The sequence below is a fragment of the Pan paniscus genome, chromosome 13, assembly GCF_029289425.2.
Source record: "Pan paniscus chromosome 13, NHGRI_mPanPan1-v2.0_pri, whole genome shotgun sequence".
Classification (NCBI taxonomy): Eukaryota; Metazoa; Chordata; class Mammalia; order Primates; family Hominidae; genus Pan; species Pan paniscus.
Genome location: NC_073262.2, coordinates 84,552,886 through 84,575,507, shown reverse-complemented (window position 1 = coordinate 84,575,507; position 22,622 = coordinate 84,552,886). Strand labels below are relative to the sequence as shown.

General features: G+C 36.2%; 1 protein-coding gene across 7 annotated transcripts in view; it reads right to left on the bottom strand.

Moving 5' to 3' along the window:
* ITPRID2 (ITPR interacting domain containing 2) overlaps window positions 1-22,622 on the bottom strand; it is a 38,731-nt gene that overhangs the window by 3,756 nt on the left and 12,353 nt on the right. For 2 of the 7 annotated variants that reach the window (XM_008977190.4, XM_008977194.4), the window contains exons 9-16: window positions 16,703-16,775; window positions 12,742-12,830; window positions 10,248-11,459; window positions 7,994-8,071; window positions 7,787-7,914; window positions 7,223-7,373; window positions 6,003-6,068; window positions 4,257-4,721 (exon numbers count right to left, since the gene is read on the bottom strand). In XM_008977190.4, the coding sequence (XP_008975438.3) occupies window positions 4,257-4,721; window positions 6,003-6,068; window positions 7,223-7,373; window positions 7,787-7,914; window positions 7,994-8,071; window positions 10,248-11,459; window positions 12,742-12,830; window positions 16,703-16,775 (2,262 nt within the window). The remainder of the gene's footprint in view (window positions 1-4,256; window positions 4,722-6,002; window positions 6,069-7,222; window positions 7,374-7,786; window positions 7,915-7,993; window positions 8,072-10,247; window positions 11,460-12,741; window positions 12,831-16,702; window positions 16,776-22,622) is intronic. The other 5 variants (XM_034954606.3, XM_055108832.2, XM_063595219.1 and 2 more) reach the window with 5 other exon arrangements.

Genomic DNA, 22,622 nt, shown 5'->3' with positions numbered 1-22,622 from the left:
TACAATATCGGCTCACTGCAAGCTCCGCTTCCTGGGTTCACGCCATTCTCCTGCCTCAGCCTCCTGAGTAGCTGGGACTGCAGGCACCCGCCACCACGCCCAGCTAATTTTTTGTATTTTTAGTAGAGACGGGGTTTCACCATGTTAGCCAAGATGGTCTCGATCTCCTGACCTCATGATCCACCCGCCTTGGCCTCCCAAAGTGCTGGGATTACAGGCGTGAGCCACCGCGCCCAGTCGCCAAAATGTATTCTTGACAAACCAGGAATGTGTGCCAATCTTTTTTGGGAGTACAGGCATTATTGTAATAAAGTATAAAAGAATCTCTACCATCAAGCATGATATAATCTCAATGGACACAAAATGAATACTGTTTCATAAAATATATTTCTTATTTATTTATTTTTGTGATAGAGTCTTGCTGTGTCATCCAGACTGGAGTGTAGGGGCGCAATCTCGGCTCACTGCAACCTCTGCCTCCCACGTTCAAGTAATTCTCCTGCCTCAGCCTCCTGCATAGCTGGGATTACCACCACACCTGGCTAATTTTTGTATTTTTAGTAGAGATGGGGTTTCACCATGTTGGCCAGGCTGGTCTCAAACTCCTGACCTCAGGTGATCCGCCCACCTCGGCCTCCCAAAGTGCTGTGATTACAGGCGTGAGCCACCGCACCTCGTCGGTTTCATAAAATACTAAAGGAAAAATAATGTATTGATTCATTAATGACATAAGAACAAAAAATTTTGATAAATGAGAGACTAGTGTGGGACAAAATTCTCAGAGAATGGCAGCTTTTACATGGTATGTCACAACAAAGAAAGAACAATTTCAGATGACAGTGGAGATAGAAAACTCTGTAGCAAGACGGTCTCAAATAAGAGGGGAGTATAATGGAGCCTGACTGCCAAGACAGTTCCCTCTAGAGAGTAGAAGGGAATCAGAATAGGAAGGGTGAGGTCAGATGGAAGGCGTACTGTGAGCTCCTTCAGCGAGCAGGTCAGGTCTCATTTATCAGTGTATCTCAGCATACAGGAAGAACTCAGTAAGTGTCTGAATGAATGAATCAATGAGAGAGTGAGAAAGCACAAGGGTGAGAGACAATATCAGACACAAAAAGGAAGAGAAAGCAGAAAAACGAAAGCAGACTACAGATAAAATGGCCCTGAAAATGATACAATGTCTTTATTAATTTATTGAATGAATAAATGCATGGACAAATAATTTAGTTCTAAAGTCTCCCATGCTATGGAGAGGTTGGAAGGATTAGAAGTGAGGAAACTACCCTGGGATGGATGGTAAAATTACCTTTATGAGCATAATTTCCAAAAAAATGTAGGCTAAATACAGACTACCTGAGATTGAGAAAGTCATGCTGATCGACAATACAAAAAGACTGACTACAAGTCTGAAGTATGTGGGAACACATCCACTTATTATGCACTTATTGAGTGCCTACTAAGTGGCAGCTATTACAAGTGATCACTAAAAGAAATTTCCATAAGAACACATGAGCAAGCTGTGTATTTACCAAAATACACGGGTAAAACATGTCAGACGTGCTCTAATAAAGATCCCAAAAGGCATGAATCAAGTCTATGAACTCTAATTAACAAATAACTCTCTAAACACAAAGCAATCTATGTTTACTCCTTGACATTTAATTTTGCTGAATTGCCTTCTGTGGGCATGTATTCATTCATCCTATTAAGTAATCTTTTTATTTACACACATTTATACATTTTTAAAGTAACTGCAAACAGTTTCAGGCCACTGATCACATACATCACAGATGACTTGGGCAAATTTTAAGACAGTGTGTACTTTTTTCCTAGTACAATGCACATGCAGAAAAGAGGTATCTTTAATATGACAAAAGTTTAGCTATGTAATTAGTGTATTAAATATTTGTCTGAAAAGACTTTCAATGTTGTCCTTCAAAAAAAGAATTCTACTGTATTAACACATTATAAATGATGAAAACCCTCTTTTTAAAAACCTCACTTAATGGTACAACGAAAGAAACAAAGGCCTGACAGATACCATTGTTTTCATGCATCCATGAACGCAGTAAGAAAACTTTCCTGAAAGTGCCTGCCAAACATGCTTAATCCTCACCTGCAAAACTGTTCAACCCAAGATTAAATCTTGCCTTCCTGAATGGTGGCTTTGTTAATGGGATTAGGGGCTCAGATCTGCTAGGAAGACAGAATCTAATTTAATTTTCTTGGTAGCTGTACACCAAGATTTTAAAAAATTGGAATTTAGTACAGTATGTATTTAGGTAAAAAGGTTACCAATTTGAATGACTGGAATAAAAACCAAACTAAATTTTAAATACTTTATAAACAGAAAACTATTGTAACTAAGAGAATATTAACATAAATTTTTAAATTATAACTGGCATTAAACTATTAAATATGCTTTTAAAGTACTTAAAAATAATTTGTTTTCTTAAGTACAACAATACTCCTCTTATGCCTTGTTTGATCTATACATATTTTGCTGGGTAGGTCCTTTGTAGACAGTAAAAGAATAAATGTTAAACCCAATTTCCTCAAGCCTATGCCAAATTCAGAACTAAGTAGTTTCTAATTAATGGTTTAAATAACAAATTCTGAAAAATTCTTTGAACATTTGCCTTGCATACCAGCTTAAGTGTTTGCAAATTATAAAATCTTTCATATTTAATGAGAAGTTCTTTTAAATGATTAATTCTCTAGGACCAAGGCAGCCTAATGGGAATAACTAAATTTTCTATATGCTATGTCTTATAAGCCAAAGAATCAATGTTCTAGTCTGAAATGAACACTTTATTCTTAGGAAATCATCTACAGGACATATCAGGCCATTAAAATTCTAAAAATGAGGATTCAAGTGTGCATTGAATGGAATATTTGTTTTAAAAGAGCAATATAAAGTTTTCAAAGAAAACTTTCATACCAAAGCAAGCTAAGGGGAGCAAAACCATCACATTTCTAGAAAAAAAAAATTACCTTAAAACCCGCTTCCTCAGTTAGCAAATATAGTGTGGAGAAGAATAATTACATAATTTCACTCAAAAACTGATCTTTGATATAAAACATGTAAACAGGAATGGATTATTAATCATAGACACACCTGACCGAGTAGGGTGAATGCTGAGTTTGCTAAACATTAGGCAGCCAAAACCAATTTACAAAAATAATTACATTTGTAGGAAAAATAAATTTATAGAATTAAGACCTTTTAAACATTTAGTTGGTAGAGTCATATCATGAAAATAAATTACAGATATGAAGTCTTCTGCTATAATGCTTGTTTTGAAAATGTGATTTGATTCAACATGATTGAAATACTAGAGAACAGCATATACAGCAAATTTCACATTTGCTTATGTACAATTTAATCCACAGAATACTACTAGGTAAACAGAGATAATTGCATTGAGCTGTTTAAACGATATATTCTATTCCTTCCTATTACCTGATCTCAGTGCAAAAAACATTTATTTTACTAATTTTCTCAACTTTTGAACTTTCACTACTAATCATATGTAATTTCCTTTTGCAGTTCTTTTGGTCATCCATAACTATGGTAATTCTTCAAGTTCTTATGCTGCTATCACCTAGGGCAAACCCTCTTTTCTTAGTATATTTTGATTTTTGAATAAAAAACACCAAACCAAATCAATCTATTTATACTTATTAAAATCACAAAATCATTTTCTCCTATCAAGTGAAATTATAAAATGCAGTTTCTTTTTTTTTGAGATGGAGTCTTGCTCTGCTGCCCAGGCTGGAGTGCAATGGCATGATCTTGGCTCACTGCAACCTCCGCCTCCCGGGTTCAAGCAATTCTCCTACCCCAGCCTCCCGAGTAGCTGGGACTACAGGCACATGCCACCACGTCCAGCTATAAAATGCAGTTTTTAATCCTCGAAGAGATCTAAACTGTAAATCCTCATTTTGTAGATGTGGAAACAAGAGGTCCAAAGAGTACGTCATGTTTATTTTGAGTCCTTCACATATCTTTTTCACCATACTGAACACAGAGAATTGTAATTATTTCACATTAGAGTATGAAATTTGCAGAAATGCCATTACAAATATATCTTAATTGACACAAACTTGATCAACAGGAAAGCTAATTTAAAAGCTCTGTGAAAATTATTGAATACAGTGAATCGAAAGAACATTCTGTAAATAATTAATATTCAGACAAAATCTCCTCTAACATATACCTCCAAATAAATGAATGAAACACAGATTTTACCCACCTCCCGTATGACTTGCTGCAACTCATCTTGCTCCACATTTTTATGCATTTCCTCAGCAGCTGGCATTGATGGGAGTTTTCCATGTCCTTCTTCCACTTCAGATTTAGGTCCTACAACTTCTGGGGCTTCTTCAGCTGCATCAACTTCCTCAGAACTTTCCAAATCTGGAGGTGTCTGCACGGAGCCTGTTCTAGAAGGAGCTGTTGGCGTTAGAGCCACCGATGCTCGGAACACTTTCTTCCTTGCCACTAATGGGGTTTTGGATTTGCCCACTGAGGCAGTAGAAGGTACTCCAGTTCTTCTGTTAGCATGAGAGGGACCAGAACATACAGAAGATGATTCTGATGTTGCTTGGGAAAAAACAGATTCTGAGCTTTCTCCAGGAGGAATTTCAAATCCCATTTCTCCAAGTCCCAGGCCCAATTCAGACTTCAGGTATGACTGCTCCTGCATCAGTTCAGTGACCTGGAGATCATAAAAAAATGTTATTCTTCTCTCTTGGAATTAAGATTGGTAGCTAAAAAGGTTAAAGTCCTGGTTGTTATTATTGCCTAAAATCATGTAATTTGTAAAGACATAAATCTATTCCATTAATTTAATAACTACTCAATTTTATTTGCAAAAACAGTAAGTAAAATTTAAATTCCTATTGAGATGAAGCAACAAAACAGGTAAACAGAATACATAGTAGGATGAAATTTTACTTGTTACCACCAAGGTGTCCAAATCACTTGTAAGGAAGAGTAACTAGTGAAAAATAGTTACTCATAGTGCTTTTGCCCCCAAATGAACCAATCTGTCTAACACAATAAAGACAGATTTCTGTTAAAAACGTGGTCATGTTACAGCTCTACCTACCTAAAGAACCAGGATCAAACTGTGAAAGCACATGTCTCCTGAAATGTAAATTAAAAATCAATTTTTTTTTTTTGAGATGGAGTCTCACTCTGTCACCCAGGCTGGAGTGCAATGGCTTGATCTCGGCTCACTGCAACCTCCGCCTCCCGGGTTCAAGCAAGTCTCCTGCCTCAGCCTCCCAAGTAGCTGGGATTACAGATGCCTGCCACCATGCCCAGCTAATTTTTGTATTTTTAGTAGAGATGCGGTTTCACCATGTTGGTCAGGCTGGTCTTCAACTCCTGACCTCAGGTGATCCACTTGCCTCAGCCTCCCAAAATGCTGGGATTACAGGCATGAGCCACCACACCTGGCCTATTATTTTTTAAAGACAGGGTCTTGCTCTGTCACCCAGGCTGGAGTGCAGTGGCACAATCATAGCTCACTGTAGCCTTGAGCTCCTGGCCTCAAGCAATCCTCCCGCCTCAGCCTCCTGAGTAACTGGGACTACAGGCACATATCACCATGCCTGGCTGATTTTTAAATTTTCTGTAGAGAAAGGGTCTCATTTTGTTGACTAGGCTGGTCTCAAACTCCTGGCTTGAAGCAATCCTTCCACCTCAACCATTTAAATAAAGTGCTGGGATTACAGGCATGAGCCACTGTACATGTTTTTATGGTGCATTACCTCCTTTAGTCAGAAAGATAAATCACTATTGCAATTCAGGTGGCTTTCTAGTGGCTTCAGACAGCAATGGACTTTCAAAGGTGAAAGTCACTTCCAATCAACTATAATTTATCAAATTATGTATTTAAAATAAACATATATTTCATCTAAACTAGGGAAACTATGTGTCTGAAATGTTGTATCATTCCCTTCCCCAGTGATTTAAGAGGAAAGAAGCTTACTGGTTCCATTACATTCAATGGAGAAGGGCATGACAAGTTATCAGCGCTTCTACTGCCACACATTCCCTGAAAAGGTAAGAACAATATAAATATGTATATGTGTGTGTATATATACATACATGCATATATAATTATAATGTACATATATATTTTTTCAAATCACAAGACTTTTATAATAAAATTAATTGGCTAATTAGTGCCTGGAAGCATCCCTTTATGTCACAAAGGTTACCCTCAAGTGTCACAGATCCCATAAAATGCATTATTGTGAGTTAAAACTGATACAATATGCAAAAAGGATGTTCTAGTTCTCCCCTGTCACCAACATACACTTCTCAGAATGATAAATCAAAACCATGTTGAAAAGTACATTCATTAGCAATACAGAACATCCTTAGTCTATGCTATACATATATGTGTTTATACACCAATGTTTATTCTACTTCATTTATAGTATATACACACATAATTGTATGTGTGTATATTCATCCATTTCTTTTTAACAAAATCAAATACATTGTTAAGGTAACAAAGAATAATTCACTATTTCAGCATTTCAAAGCAACATATTCTACAACTTCAAAGATATTTGCAAAAATAAGAATACAACTGTTGAAGTTCAAATGTCATGGAAAGAAACATTAGAAGTATGAAAAGTGGTACAAAAACATGTTTCTTTTTATTCTCTTGGATATATATCTATATATTTAGGAAAATACATATATGTATATGTATATATATATGTATGAAAATATACAGGTATCATTTGATTCCTTTAAAAACAAATGGAAAAGAATCCAAAATAAAGAAAAAGTTTAAAAGGAACACTTTTTATTTAAAGGCATGAAAGAAAAAAAAAGTGAGCAAAATATGCATCTGTGTTCTCTGCAGTTACATGTAACAATTAAAATTTACATTACTCATATGTTAATTCACTATCATTTTTCCTTTAAAAACCCTCAACTTTCGTATAAGCCCTTATTCTTTCCTGTTATTAAAATTTATCATTAAAAATTTTCAACATATTTCTAAATATACTATTTATGACAATTATTACAAATTGTACATTCAACTGATTTGTGGGAAAGCTCCTTAAACAGTATGCATGCTTTTAATACCATTAAAATAAATGACTTGAAATGAAGGCACACGTCCTAAATTATTGGAACATTATAAATAAACCTTTGGTGAAAACTCCGACCACCCTCCAGGTAGCGTACCATGAGTGCGGAGGAGCGGAAGGGTGAAGGCATGCGCACAGCACGAAGCTGCTCCTCCAGGCCCAGCAGGCGCTCTTCCAGCTGCAGTTCCAGGTCCTGAAGTTCCATTCGGACTGAATTTCTCAAACCCTGGAGCTGATCAACTTCAAACCTATTGGTATGGTGAAGGGCACAAAATTTGAAAAATGCAGTTTGGAGATTCCTAATCACAAATCTTTCAACAACTACTATATGCTAACAGAAGGCATGGAAATCTCAGGTTCTAGAAATTAGTACAATATCAACTACAATAGGTGTATCCACAAGGACATTGGTCTTTCTTCCCCTATCCTCTCACAAATATCTCAAACACGGGAAAGCAGGTTACCACTACCCTTAGGATACTGAAGGCATACAAGTTTACTTAGTAAAACACTATCTATGACTAATCTTATCTACACTGGTTCACAAAACAGATACAAGGTACACAGCAGTGGAATCAAAACCTAATTTTAAAAAATATAAGTTGAGAAGACTTTGAATGAAAAGCTTTTTGAGGTGTGCTAAGACAAAATGAACTTTTACCTCTCCTCCTCAGTCATATGATGATAAACCATGGTTTGCTGACGCAGCATTGCCAATTCTAAATCCATCATTTGTGTTCTAAACAAATTCAGGCTCCGCCTCATTACCTGGAGCTCCTGAAAAGTATTCTAGAATGCAATATAACAAAATTACACTTCTAAATTCTACAAATTATTTCGGAACACAAAGATGTAAGAAAGAACTTACTTCATAAAGAGGTAGAACAGATGATTTCTGAGTACTATATGGAGCAGCAGCAGGATCAGGTCCTCTCATCATAGGGTACTTCAAAAAAGTAAAAGTAGGATTAAAACCAATGTTAAAGTGAATACTTCCAAATCACTTAAGGGGTTAAAAGGCAGAATTTGGGGCCTATATATTTTTCTCTTTAAGACAAAAGGATCCAAAAAACCTTCATATTGTAAGCAGGAAAAAAGAAATCAGTTCCCAATGACACCTAATACTGCTAGCTGTTCCAGGTATAAGTCAATCTATGTGGGAGGAGGAGGCGAAGGAACATAGTTCACATCTATTTCTTTCAGGACTTCCCTCTTGTGAAACTAAAAAAAACAAAATCAAAACGCAAAAATGTAGAAGCCATTGCAAATATCATCATGAGATTATAGTGATTATTAACTTTGCTGGAGAGCAAGCAATCAATGTCGTCTTTCTCAGACATCTTAGCATTTCCTATATGCCACTATTTTAGGCAGTGAGATAAAAACATAAAAGGTATTCCCAGCCTTCAGGTGTTCTCACAGTGTAAAGAAAAATAAAGGAAATTTTTAAAAAATTCTAATACTGTGGAAGGAGTGCTATGATGGACACAGAAAAATTCAGATTACGTGAACTTTCCCAAAAGCGGTAACACTACTTGAACTGAGCCTTAACAGTAACTACGGCTTGATTATGCAAAGAAAGGCAAAGGCTGGGTGATCTCGGTTAAAAAAAAGTGGCTTATAGTCCCAGTACTTTGGGAGGCCAAGGCAGGAGGATCACTTGAGCCCAGGAGTTCAAGACTGCAGGGAGCCATGATTACACCGCTGTCTCCAGCACTCCACGTGGGCGAGAAACAGAAACTTCATCTTTTTATTTTAGAAAAACAAAACAAAACACAAAATCAGCCATGTGCAGATACCTAAGAACACACAACTGTTTAGAGACCTGTGCACAGTCCTACAGCTAAGGAATGAGGCTGGAGAGATAGTCAGAGACCACATCATAGAAAGCACCTGTCCACTAGTGTAGGGTGGGGTAGGCATGGGGAGATGTATTAGCTGAGTTATTGCTGGGATATCCAGGAGAAAGAGACCACAGCTGGAGCCGAAGAACTAGGTGGCCTAGAAAGAAAGATGCACCACGGTACTGGTGGACAGGGTCCTGGAAATCCCCAGCTTGACATAATCACAGCTGCAAGTTCCATCACAGACAGAACTATATTTTGTAAGGAGGAATAAGAAACACCCACATTCTGTTTAAACAGAAAACTGTTAGGGGACAATTGTCATGAGGATAAAACTTACAGTTAAGAGGAGGTATATCTTATTATAACTTGAGAAGTTACACCTTTGATTTTTACTTTCCAAGTGGCTCCCTGTCTACTATGTCATGATAAGAGGTCTATTACATTCATTCTAGGCCTCCTGACTCTTTGTTGAATGCTCTCATGACTATATTACATTGTCATTTTCTTCAATCCCTCAATTGTCTAAACACGATTCATTCAGAGAGAATGTTCAAGAAAATGTAAAAGGCAAAACTGAAGACAACGTACTTATTTTCAAAATTTTTTTGGGAAAATTATTTCCAGTCTACTAACAAATCTGAGAATGACTTTAAAAGTGACAAGACATACAGAGCATTTTAAATCAAATTCACACTTTACCTGATTTGTTATTTTCTGGTCTGGAGTAGTTCCAGTCTTTGAGTCCAGTGGAAGTAGACTAACTCTGTGCACAGCATCGAGGGTCAGTAGGTGAAGGGGAAAGCTTAGTCAGAGAGCTACGAGCAGAACCAGGAGAACGTGGTGCCACAGAAGCCAACAGGGAGAAAACTTGGAAAAGGAAAAGGTAGTCAACATGTTCAAATAGCAGAGAGAAAGAGAGAAAGAACTTTAAGAGGGAAGATTTTTTAATAATAGAAATGACAAAAGATTCTAGACTAAAACAAAGACAGTGGATGATAGAGTAAAAATGGGAGGATACTTAACGAGAAAAATCTCTCCTCTTGGAAAGGAGACAGACTTATGAGCAGAGAAATCGACTGATCAGGGTTAGTTACAGCTTCTCCCTTGAAACAGGAGGGAAGATAGAAAAGGAAGGCAGATGCAGATTAAGTTTAGACATGTCAGAAAATAAAGCTGAGGTAGTTCATACTTGATGTGCCTTAGCTTCTCTGTGAATTAAAAAGTGCTCAGAGCAGTAAAAGAAAAAAGCTAATGATAATATACTTTTTCTCATACCTGTGAAAGATTCTGCAGTGAGTTTCTAATATCATGTAATACTCTTCGCAACTGCATTTCTATGGCTGAAGGAGGATTCACAGAGCACACTCGGTAAGGGTAGGTGGCATGTCTATGTGAGTAAGGACACCCGAAAGGGGAAGCGAAGGCACTACAAGTAGCCCCTGATATGTTGGGAACACTGTGAGTGCTCAGAGTTCTTGTGTGCTCACACAGGGGCCTTTCTTGCCACTCAGAGTGGATGGAATGAAGGGAGCAGGTAGACTGAGACATTGGTGGTGGAGCAAGCCGTGAACAGGTAGGAGTCCTTCCATGATGGCATTCCTCCACCCGCGGCGCCTCACTCTCGGGGGCTTCTTCTTTCTTCACAGATGATGGAGAGATGAAAATGGTCGATTTAACTAAAGACTGACCATCATGTTCCATCACCCGCTTTTCCAATTCCTGCTCCTCTTCAGGTGTGTACTTATAGGTGAAGGAAGGTGGGCTGCATCTGGTCTCTTTTCCTGGAGATAATCGAACATTGACAGAGGACACAACCCTTACTGGGCTCAATAAGGTGGTTGGTAAAGACTGAGACCTTCTTAGAGGATAGCCAGCTTTTGCAAATAAGTACCTTTGTTTTAACAAATCTTTTGATTTTAGCAAGCTACGCCCCATCCTTTGATTAGACAGACTGCAAACCTTCATTTGAGCTCTTTGCAAAGCTGTATTAACTCTGTCCATGGAAGAGGGAGGCCCAGTTGTATTTTCAGAGCTCATATCACTGCATTTAGCTTCAATAGAAGCCAATGATTTCAGAATATGGTGTGTGGTATACTGAGTAAATTCACTTTCACTGCTTTTATCCACATCACTTTCAGCACTTGCTTCCCTCAGTAGCTCTACTGTCTCTGCTGGAAACAAATCCTCTTCCACTTCAGTAATTTCAGTGATATGATCCCCTGGACTACAGGTGGACTGTTTAGTTCCTGGATTCTCAATGGTGTTGCACTGAGGGAAATCCTGGCTACCTGATTTTCTTTTGTCTGCAACTGCTGCTGCCTTCTCTAGTCCCTTCTGAAGAGGGACAAGAGACTCCTCCTCTGATTCATTAAAATAAGGCTGGTCTTGTGCTGTTGGTGTGGCAAGGTCTTCACCAAGTGACGTAACTGTTGTCTCACTGTCACAACTATCAGCACTACTCCCCATAGCCTGCAAGGACTCCTGAACCTGTGAAAAGAAAATAGGTGGAAAGATGAAGAATACATGTAAGAAGAGTCACTAACAAAATACCAAACCAACATGGTGCTTCTATAATTTCACTGTCTCCACTGCAGTTGTGGCCCTGCTGTTGCTCAAAATTGTTTTATTGCTCCTGAGCAGCAACCACATCCCTCCTTCCTCTCACTTTCTCACAAAGATTATTTCAGAACTTCACTGTTTTCCTAAAATTCCCTTTCCAACAACCTCCCCCTTTCCTTTCAATACAACACACTGACTCATAGAGAAAATGGACAAACACTTCCTAACATTCTTCCCCAACATCTAAAAACTTCCTTGTATCTCTCCCCATCATTCCTTCCTTCTCTCCATTCTGAAAGGAAACTCAAAGCGAATCCCTCCAACCTGGGTTCCTGATCATATCCTCTCCAAGACCAGGGTATCTCTCCAGTTTCATCCCGGATTTTTCTGAATCAGTTCTTCTCTTACGGTTATTTCCCTTAGCTGAACACCTTCCCCAAGTCATTTCATGTTATTATAAAAAGACAAAAAGACCCCTCACTCTTAAGCTATCATTCATATTTGAAAACCAGTCAACATTCCTATCTTTTCTTCCATACCTTCTGAAAGTTTCTCCTCCATCTCCCAGTGTTTCTGTCCACTTAATTACTCTTTCTCAGTGAACTTACATATGCCTCTTGTCTGTTTACCCCTTAAATGCTATGTTCCTAAAGGCTCTTTGGGAGTTTTCTCATCCCAATTTTCTTTAGAATTTGCTTAAAAAATGTTTCAAATGCTTTTTCTGTGCATTCTGTGTACTCTACATATAGACTATATGCTTCTTGAGGATAAAGATGTGCCTGTTCTCTGGGTTATCTCACACAACCTAGTGTAAAAATCAGTATAACACTCAGCAAGCTATAGGTCCACAATTAATGTCAGTTATTAAATAGGCAAAACAATTACTGTAAAATAATGAAATATAATGATGGTTAAAAAAATAAGAAAAACAACAGACAAAACAGGTTAATGATCACAATAATCTCTATTTACTGGTGGTCCAAAAATTAAGGGGAAGATAGATATTTTTAAAAACATATTCAGAGAGAAGAATTAATGAAATCTAAAATTTATAGTCAAATGCTTAGATAACATCTACATGCCAGGAGTTTTGTTCTGTCACTTGAAAAATAAAGATTACACAGACTCAATATTAAAATATATAGTAATAGAAAAACCACCTTAAAATGAGGAAGTTAATCATAGTGCCTATTAGAACAGAAAATTTTACCTGAAGATGATTAAGGGATAGGCAGTCTGTAGAATCTTCAGCAAAACCACTGCTATCGGAATGCTGACTTGCAGTACGTAACAGATGATCTATGAATAAAAAAATGTGGCTATAAGAAACAGATGATCTATGAATAAAAAAAGTGGCTATAAGAAATTACTGAGAGCAATATTACTACAGAGATATGATTCCCAGCAGATATAAGATACACAATATTTGACTGCTTCTTAGAAAAATATGCATTACTTATGTAAGATTATGTCTTCAAAGTACAGGAGGTAACTCAAATTCAAACAAAAACTGTATCAGATCTTCTATTAGAATCTCTCGGTATTCGCTCATTAATTAAGCTATAATTATAATCTATTTTGGTAAATCCAATCAATGTTTTATCCTTGGAGGAAAACTGAAGTAAAAGACGGCTCTAATAAAAACAGAAGTCCCAAAGTAAACCATTTCCATTATGTAAATATGTAAAGATATTTAGGAGGTAAATTTAGTAGTTCATATAGAGAGCATAGTGTGTAAAGATTTCTACTATCTTCCCAATTTAAAAAACACAGTTAGGGCTGGGCGCGGTGGCTCATGCCTGTAATCCCAGCACTTTGGGAGGCTGAGGCGGGTGGATCACGAGGTTAGGAGATCGAGACCATCCTGGCTAACACGGTAAAACCCCGTCTGTACTAAAAATACAAAAAATTAGCCAGGCGTGGTAGCGGGCACCTGTAGTCCCAGCTACTCGGGAGGCTGAGGCAGGAGAATGGAGTAAACCTGGGAGGTGGAGGTTGCAGTGAGCCAAGATTGTGCCACTGCACTCCAGCCTGGGCGACAGAGCAAGACTCCGTCTCAAAAAAATAAATAAATAAATAAATACAATTAAGGCCAGTAAATTAAATAATCTGAAATGCAAGCATACTTAAATGTCTCTGGTGTTTTATGATGTTTTAAATGATGCAAATGTATAAGGTATGAAACAATTCTTTCATAAAAATTACATAAAACTCAACCAAATAGGTTCAACTACAACATAATATTGTTAATCTTATAAAATCTTTCTGCTTATTTTTCTGCCTCAAAATTCTAATTCCTGGTTAGTATGATCTATAATGTTTTACATAAGTAAAAAGGCCAACTAAGCATAGCAAGTATGTTCACATTCTATCCACACTACAACTACCACAATGGGAGAGACTGTACAGTTCTTACATTCATCAAGGCAGAAGCTTCAAGAGACAGCAAAGTTCTGCAGAACTTCAAAAGCAAAAGGCTAAATAAAGTGTGTTTACCAAAACCATATTCATTTAAGATATGAACCACATAGAAAAAGAGCCAGATAATATAATTAAATAAAATTTAAAATCTATTAAAGTCAACTTGGTTTGAAAAATACCCCACTATAGACTCAGTTTCCATGGAATACATTTTTCCCATTAAAAATTTAGAATAATTTTGTAATATCATTTTGATAGTAACAAGACTGCAAAATGAAATATAAGGAATTATTCCATATCCTTGATAAGCCTAGGTAAACTGGAATACTTGTGAAACTGAACTGCAATAAGCTGTTACCACCAGTACTGATAAGGCATTATATTCTTGGTAAAATGATTAACATCTTATGCTATAGCAGTTATCACTATAATTACGTATTTCCATATCTTTAAACTAGATTGTGAGCCTTTTGAAGGCAGAAACTATTCTTCTTTGTATCCCAGTACCTAGAATAAGCTGACAATAAATGTTTGCTGACCTCAATCAATGATACCTATTTCCTTAAAGCAACAAAAGAATAATGCAGTCATTTAAATGATTTAGAAGTGAAACTGTCTATCTGGCTAGGCAAGGGCAGGTGCCTGAGAGTGCAGGGAAGACAGAGTGAGCAGCTCTGACTGGTTCTCTCTGCTAAGGTATGTTTTATCTGCAAGAGAGTACAGTCTGCCAAGTTCACCTCACAGTTGCTAAGCCCTGTCTAAGTACACAGTTTGGGTCATAATGCAGGTAGACTGCTTAGACTTCAGAGCAGGTTTGGGGCAATGGGTAAAAGAAGGAGGCCTGGGTTCAAGTTCTTGCTGTGTTTCTTGTCATAAGCAATAGCTTCTCTCCTCTGCAAAACGAGATAATAATAATTCTTCTGTCTATCTCACAGGGCTACTTCAGAAACTAAGTAGAATGTAGGGGAAACTATTTTGTAAACCATAAATCACAATCTAAGTTCTTTAGTCAGACATTTCTGTTTCCAAAAACACAGTTCTCAACAGAAAAAGATGGAACTATAAAAAAGGATTAGATCTCTGTCCTGAAGATACAATATATGATTTCTAATTAAAAACTAGGAAGTTAGAGGAAACATTAAAGTGAGAAAAAAATCTGGAAACTTTGTCTAGTATTATCATAAAGAAACCAAATAACTGTCTATCTATTCTCTCCTAGACTAAAGAAAATATTGTATGTCTTCTTTAATAAGAAAAATGTTGAACTTTTCTCAACATAACTACCGAATGCTAACTTGTAACAAACATTAAGTCACTAAACCTCTCTGGGCTTCAGTATGTAAATCTTGGACTGGATTTGAGATTAAGATAATTTTGATTTCAAAAGTCCTATTATCAAACTGCTATATGCATTTTTCCTAAACTTTTGAAGTAAATATATTACGAGTGTTTCTAACTCTGCAGTTATGATCAATCTAAGATACTTACATAGGATATAGGATACTTTTCAAAATGATGAAAACTATGGTGTTCTCTCTTCTCTCTCATGCACACAGACACACAGAACCATTTTACTGTTAATTTATAAAAATCTGACTAAGAAAAGGAAAAAAACCCAGATATGAATATAAACCACATCTAATCATTCCTACTACAGGGATCTTGCTCTTAAAACACCTTAAAGTAATTTTATTGTTTTCTTATCCTCCTTTTAATGCATGGCAAGCTGCTTTTTCCAATGTATCCCCTGTCTACCTATCTAAAGCAAACACTTCTTGATGACCATGAACTCAGCTCAGAAACACATACATAAATTTATGAACTTACAAGGGGAAGAAAATTAAATAGTAAAGTTCATTTTGAGTCTAACCAGAGCTGCAGTGACCGAGTGAGAGTGAAGCTCTTGTTTCTTAATACCATATTGCAATAAAAGAAAACAATTTATGCAAATTGTCTCCTGTGAAGTAATTTCAGAGATCAGGAGACAACAAACATGTAATTTCCTATTCTAGGAACATACATACGAATCTTTGTTTAAAAAAAAAACAGGGTGGTTCAGCATGTGTAAAGTTTCAAAAATAAACAGTCCTACCTTCAGTGGTCATTTTCACTTCTTCCTCTTTCCCTTTCTCTAAAGCTCAAAAGTTTTGTAAATCCAAAGATCACACATTTTTGTTGTTGTTGTTGTTGCAAGTTAAAAGTGAAAGGAATGGATTCAAAGGTTCTTTGGTCAATAATTAATAATTTAAGAGAGGAACAGTATCTACAACCACTCACCTTCGACCCATAGTTTGAATTTAACTAGCTTTAACTATTGCTAAAAAATTGGTGGGTTTTGCTAGAGGAATATTCATGTGTTATACCTAGGAGCTATATTTATATAGTGAAACACCAAAGATAGATAATACCAGTATATTTTTCAGTCATAACAATGTAAAAGGTAGTCTTAATCCATTGCTCTATCACTTCCCAACTAGGTCTTATGCAATAGTGTAAAATACTTAGAGCACACAAAATTGTGTAATGAGGTCATTCCAGAATAAGCAAACTAATTAGCAAACTAATTTTTAAAAAGTCTTTTTAAAAATACAAAAAAAGTTCTACAAACAATAGTGAATCATGCCTACCTGTGTGTGTTCTTTACCTTTTCACACTCATAAATACTACAAATACTGATACATAAAACCCCTTTTCCAAATCAACTAATATTTGATAATGTGCTCAGAACTAGTGGATACTGGTCCACTTACCTCTTTTCGACTTCGTAAGACCTAGCTGGTAAGTGGCTGGAACATGAGGAGCTTCTCCCTCCGTACTTTGAACCTTAAGAAGAGTTTTAAGTAGTTAAAACCAAATGAATCTAAGGCAAACAAGTATAACTTCTTGAATAACCATCTATTAAACAAATCAACCTAACTCAAGTGCACCAAAACATTATATATATATTCAAACTTTAAGAAATCTGACCTCAAAATTATTAGAATGCTCCACAACTAAATTTTCTGATCTATTTTCCAGTTAACAACAGCACTCAAGTTGTAGCAAAGAAAAATAACTGATGGAAATTAGTGCATCAGACGTGCACTAGCTTCCATCATTTTACCCTGTAACGGTTAGTTCTTAAATAGTAAAGAACATCGTAGTCAAGTGTGCAAACTAGCCCAACATATGGGTTTTCAACCTTGAATAAATTTTAATAACTGCTTCATTCAAAAAAAATGTTGCTATTATATGAAAAACAGATCCATAAGGAAAAGTTCTCTAAACGTTAAACTTCAAAGTAGGGTAAATCCCAGGAGAAACACTAATACACTCACTACAGCACATTATGACCAACACACAGTTGAGGTAATTATAAGTCTCGCATCTTTGAAAATAGAACACAGTGCTACCACTGCAGAATTTCTAAACTCCCCCAAACTTTCAGGTATCAAAAATTGCTCATGTGTAAGACTGCTTTGTCCTGAAATTCTTTCAAGACATAACTTGGGAGCTGTACGTGGAAAAGCAGGTTTCATTACAGAACTAAAATAATGAAAGATATTAACCATAAATCTTCCCTGAAAACACTGTTCAAAGAACATATCAAACTTAGTTGTCTTTTTGTGTTTATTTTTCTATCTGCACAAGTACATAATTTAGAAATTTTCAGATTCCTAAATCACCACCTCCACCCCACAAACACTCTGTTTATTCTAACATAATTAACTCTATGTCAACATTAAATACATAGGGAATGGGCAAGATGCACAGTAATTTCTGTCACTTTACTCTGTAATGATTGGTTCTTAAATCATAAAGAACATCCTAGTAAAGCGTGGTACCTAGCTGAACATATGGGTTTTCAACCTTGAAAAAAAAAATCAAAGCGCTAATAGTTAACACATTTTAGGGAAAACTCTGGTAGTTTTTATTTATGAAGCTATTCAAGAATAAGAAATATTCCAAAGGAATAAGAGTGAAATAACCAACATTTTTAAAAGCCCAAAGGTTAAAGATAGTATTACCCAATTTAAAATTTGCTCTAATTTGTGATTTCTTTGCTCTACATAGCTCCAGGAACCCAAGTTTATGAATCTTTTGAAAACTGAAAGCACACTGCTCATGCAAAACCATCACCTGTAGATCAGATATATAAAAATAGATTCTACTATTCTTTGTTATCTTGTTAAAATTAGAATAATTCTTCAAAGCAGCAGATACATGTTCAACAGGAAAACCATTGTCTTGTATGCAAGGGAACAATGTGCGTTTTCTTTTTATATTCAATACAATGTCTATTATTAGCTTCTATTCAGGCTCGGTCTACTTCAAGTAACTTTCTGTAAAGTAAATATCAACCAGATCAAAAAATTATAATAGAATTCCAATGCCTCTGCATTTATGTTCTAGGAATACTGGCTCAGGCACAGCATTAATATACCAAATCTCTCACTGTCATATTTTTTTTAATTTAATCTATTTATTTATTTTGAGACTGGGTTATGAGACTGGGTAATTTTTGTATTTTTGGTAGAGATGGGGTTTCACCATGTTGCCCAGGCTGGGGTCTCAAACTCCTGGGCTCAAGCGATCCACCTGCCACAGCCTTCCAAGTGCTGGGATTAAAGGTGTGAGCCGCCGCACCCGGCTGCTCACCTTTAAACACAGAATTATCACATATTCTATTTCCTTAGACTTATGAAATTAATCACAAAATAACACGACTTTAATAAACACATATCATCAGCGTTCTATTCTTCAAGATGCTACTCAATGGCAAAAACAAATCTACTCTCTCCTTTTACTACAAACTCCATAATTAAGTGCAAGAAAGGAGCACTTCAAAAAGCTGAGACAGTCACATTTTACTAATAAAACTAAAGTCGGGATTCTTCTTGTTTTCTCAGCAAAATCAGAGTACCCACTTGCTGAAGAGAGAAACATACATGCTAGTGAAAATGGGTGAATTTCTTATTTTATTATTGGTCACAATTGTGCAAAAGAAGGCAGTCAAATTTGAGATGGGGTACACCACAGAGAATTATGAAGCAAATATAGAACACAGAATTTAGATTTATGTGACAAGATTTTCCCTATTCAGTGGTTTCAAATGCTCCGTAGAATTCTGGTCATTTGCTATAAGCAGGCTTTCATAATTAACAAGAATAGCCAAATAAAACTGAATTAGAATGATGAGTAATGGGTGTTCATGATATTATTTTCTCTAATCTTCAGGTAAGTTTGAAACTTTTCATAACAAAACTGTTTCATAATATAAAAAAAAAACCCACTAAACCAAAGTGATAAAATTGCATGGTCTCAATGTTTTGGGATTTAAAGATGAAAAATAGCTTTAGAATAACCCACACATTTGGGTTACTTCATTTAAAAAAGTTTTCATGAAACAATGACTGTATCTTTCTAAATCAATGTTCTGCTAAAATGACAGGCACTCACTTTGGTTTCTTTCTCTTGTTTAAAAAATGTACTTTTTGTTTCAGTGAACCACTTTGGTTTCTTAACAGCTGTCATGTTTACCTTGACTAAGAGGGATCTTCTAGGCACAATACTACTGTATTGTATTGCACAGGACAGCAATACATGGATGTTCTAACTCAAATAACCCTTCCTCTAAAGTTTAAAAAGAGACTGTATAGCTGTCATCATTGAATAAACATTGTATATCAAAATGGTTTTCAAAGAAAATCAAAACTAGAGCTTTAGAAATTACAATTCTGTCTAATTTTTAAGACAGCTCAAAAAAATGTCAGAGGAAATCATTCTTTTTCCAAAGTAGTAGCATGGTGCTGTGCATCAGATGATTAGTTCTTGTACAATGCCTGACCATACCAACATATCTGACCTTCAGCAAGTTGTATAGTATAGTCACAAGTAACGTGAATTCAAGTCTTATTCATGCCACTTACTGGCTAACGGCCTCTGACAATTATCTGCGATAAATATCCGTATTTTTTTTTCTTTTTATTTCATTTTTTTGAAACAAGGTCTCGTTCTGTTGCCCAGGCTGGAGTGCAGTGGTGGAATCATGGCTCACTGCAGCCTCAACTGCCTGGGCTCAAGTGATTCTCCCACCTCAGCCTTTGGAGAAGTGGGACTACAGACATGCACCACCATGCACAGCTAATTTTAAAACTATTTGTAGAGACAAGTCATGCTATGTTGTCCAGGCTGGTCTCTAACTTCTGGGCTCAAGTGATCCTCCTGCCTCAGCCTCCACACAGTGCTGGGGTTACAGGTGTGAATCACCATGCTCAGCCTCAAAATTAAAATTAACAGCAAAATTAAAATTAAAATTTCTACCTCACAGGTCCTTGGGGTGATCAAATATAACTGTAAGTCAAAGTACTTTCAAACAGTAAAGTAGTAAGAATGTACAACAGGAGATCCTCCTCTGCCATCCTCCACTGACACCCGCTGTGCTCCTTCCCCCTGTGAAGCACTGATATCAAAAGGAATATTATAGCCCTCAGAAAGATGGTGAAGAACCACTGCTATAAAACAATATCAAATGAGGGAGGGGATGCTTCCTCATTTGTAAAGGGAAGAAACTAGAAAATGAATAATGAATAAAGTATCTCTTTCCGTACTAGTTTATGATTCTATAAATTACTTGCAAATGTTTATCTTAAACAAATACTATCGAGTTTTACACATACACACAAAAATATCATTTATTTTCACTGTCAGGTAAATTTTTAATAAAAATTAACTAAGGTCTTTTAGGTAAATATCAAATAACAAAACAGTGGTTAATTGGGCTTTAGAGTAGCAGATATCTGTGCATGTCATACGTTAAGAGTTCATATTCCAGGGCAGGCTTATCTTCAAAACATACACAGTTACATTTAAAAGGCCAAAGGAACAACTTAATTATCTGTCAAATATCTGATTGATGTGGAATTATTTTAACTCAGACCAATAAACATAGAAAAATCCTAAAACTTAACAGCTAAAAATGAGTAGTCAAGTACATTAGTTAAATCAATAATTAGTACGAAGACAGGATTAGAAACAGTTACTAACACATCAGTAGCTTAAAAAAGATTATGTGTATATCCAATAATGGTTATATTTAAATAAAAATTCATTTAAAGGTCAAGAAGACCACACAGTCAACTTCTTACAGAAATGCTGAGATAAAAGTTCTCCTTCTTAAGTTTTTCCTTTACATCTAAAAGATGAACATCTGCTTGAGAAGGATCATTTTGGTTTAACTTGTGAATCATTCACACTACTAATCTATGCTTCAGAGAGTTACCATGACGTATTCAAAACAAGCCATTCAAGAAGAACACAAGAATTAATGAAGCAAGTCATTTGGAAAAATTAGAAATTCAAGAACAGGATTTAATAACTTTTTATAAATAGTTATAGGCTGGGTGCGGTGGCTCACACCTGTAATCCCAGCATTTTGGGAGGCTGAGGTGGTCAGATCACGAGGTCAGGAGTTTGAGACCAGCTTGGCCAACGTAGTGAAACCCCATCTCTACTAAAAATACAAAAAATTAGCTGGCTGTGGTGGTATGTGCCTGTAATCCCAGCTACTCAGGAAGCTGAGGCAGGAGAATTACATGAACCCAGGAGGCAGACGTTGCAGTTAGCCAAGATTGCACCACTGCACTCCCGGGTGACAATGCGCAACTCCGTCTCAAAAAAAAAAAAAAAAGAAAAAACATCGTTATAAACATTCATAACTATTTTAAACAGTCTACAAGACACTTTATAAGGCAAGTTGACTTTTAACTGAAAGTCTCTGGCCTTTTCCTTTTCTAACATAAGAAATAGACACTTCATTGTACCAGGCCAGGAGCAGTCTCATCATCTATTTAGCTCTCTTTACATTTAAGTATTTTGTCTCTTTGCTTCTGGTGACTGTGGGATCTTACCTCGTCTCAGATGGATTAGGCAGCTTCATGCAGTCAACATATCTGCAACATTTTCTCCTTCCTAGCTTCCTAAAGCAGCTCATGCTCAGATAATGTTTCTGAGAACTGATTTACTGAGACAGAGGGAGCTCTAACTTATATTTACTCATGGTTTTCACAAGAAGAAAATTCCCAGCAAGAATCAAACCTCATGGAAAGAGGTCCAAAAGAAAAATAGCAACAAACTACGCTGAATAGGATCTAAAAGTCAGTTTCAATAAGATTGTTCTCTTCATTTGCCAATATGATTCAAGTGTTTGGGAGAAGAGGAAATTAAAGTTAACACATTATTTCCTTTCTTTATCCATTGTTCTACAAGCTCTCTTTAATGTTCCCCTAGGGATGAAAACACACTTCCAGGAGGTTTTTATCCATATTTTAAATATATCTGAAGATACATTATTTTCTTTAAAATTCCCCATATTTACAATGTAGCTGTGGTCGACCATAAATTCATTTAAAAAAAAAATCTCCCATTATTCTTCCACCAATGCATGTAACCTTGTACTTCAAAAAAATGTTCACGTCAATGCCACATTGCTTTCTTCATTAACCTTTTTTGCCAGTAGAGGGGGCAAAAAAACCCCAGACTATCATTAAAGGTTAACTTGCCACAAAAGTACATCTACCACTTTATAAGTGTTTAAAAAACCTTTTGTGTATGGCATCTTAAAAAATTTTAAAAACTACAGCTTAGAATTCAGGAATTTTAGAAATTAAAAATAAACTTCCTTGATTTCTT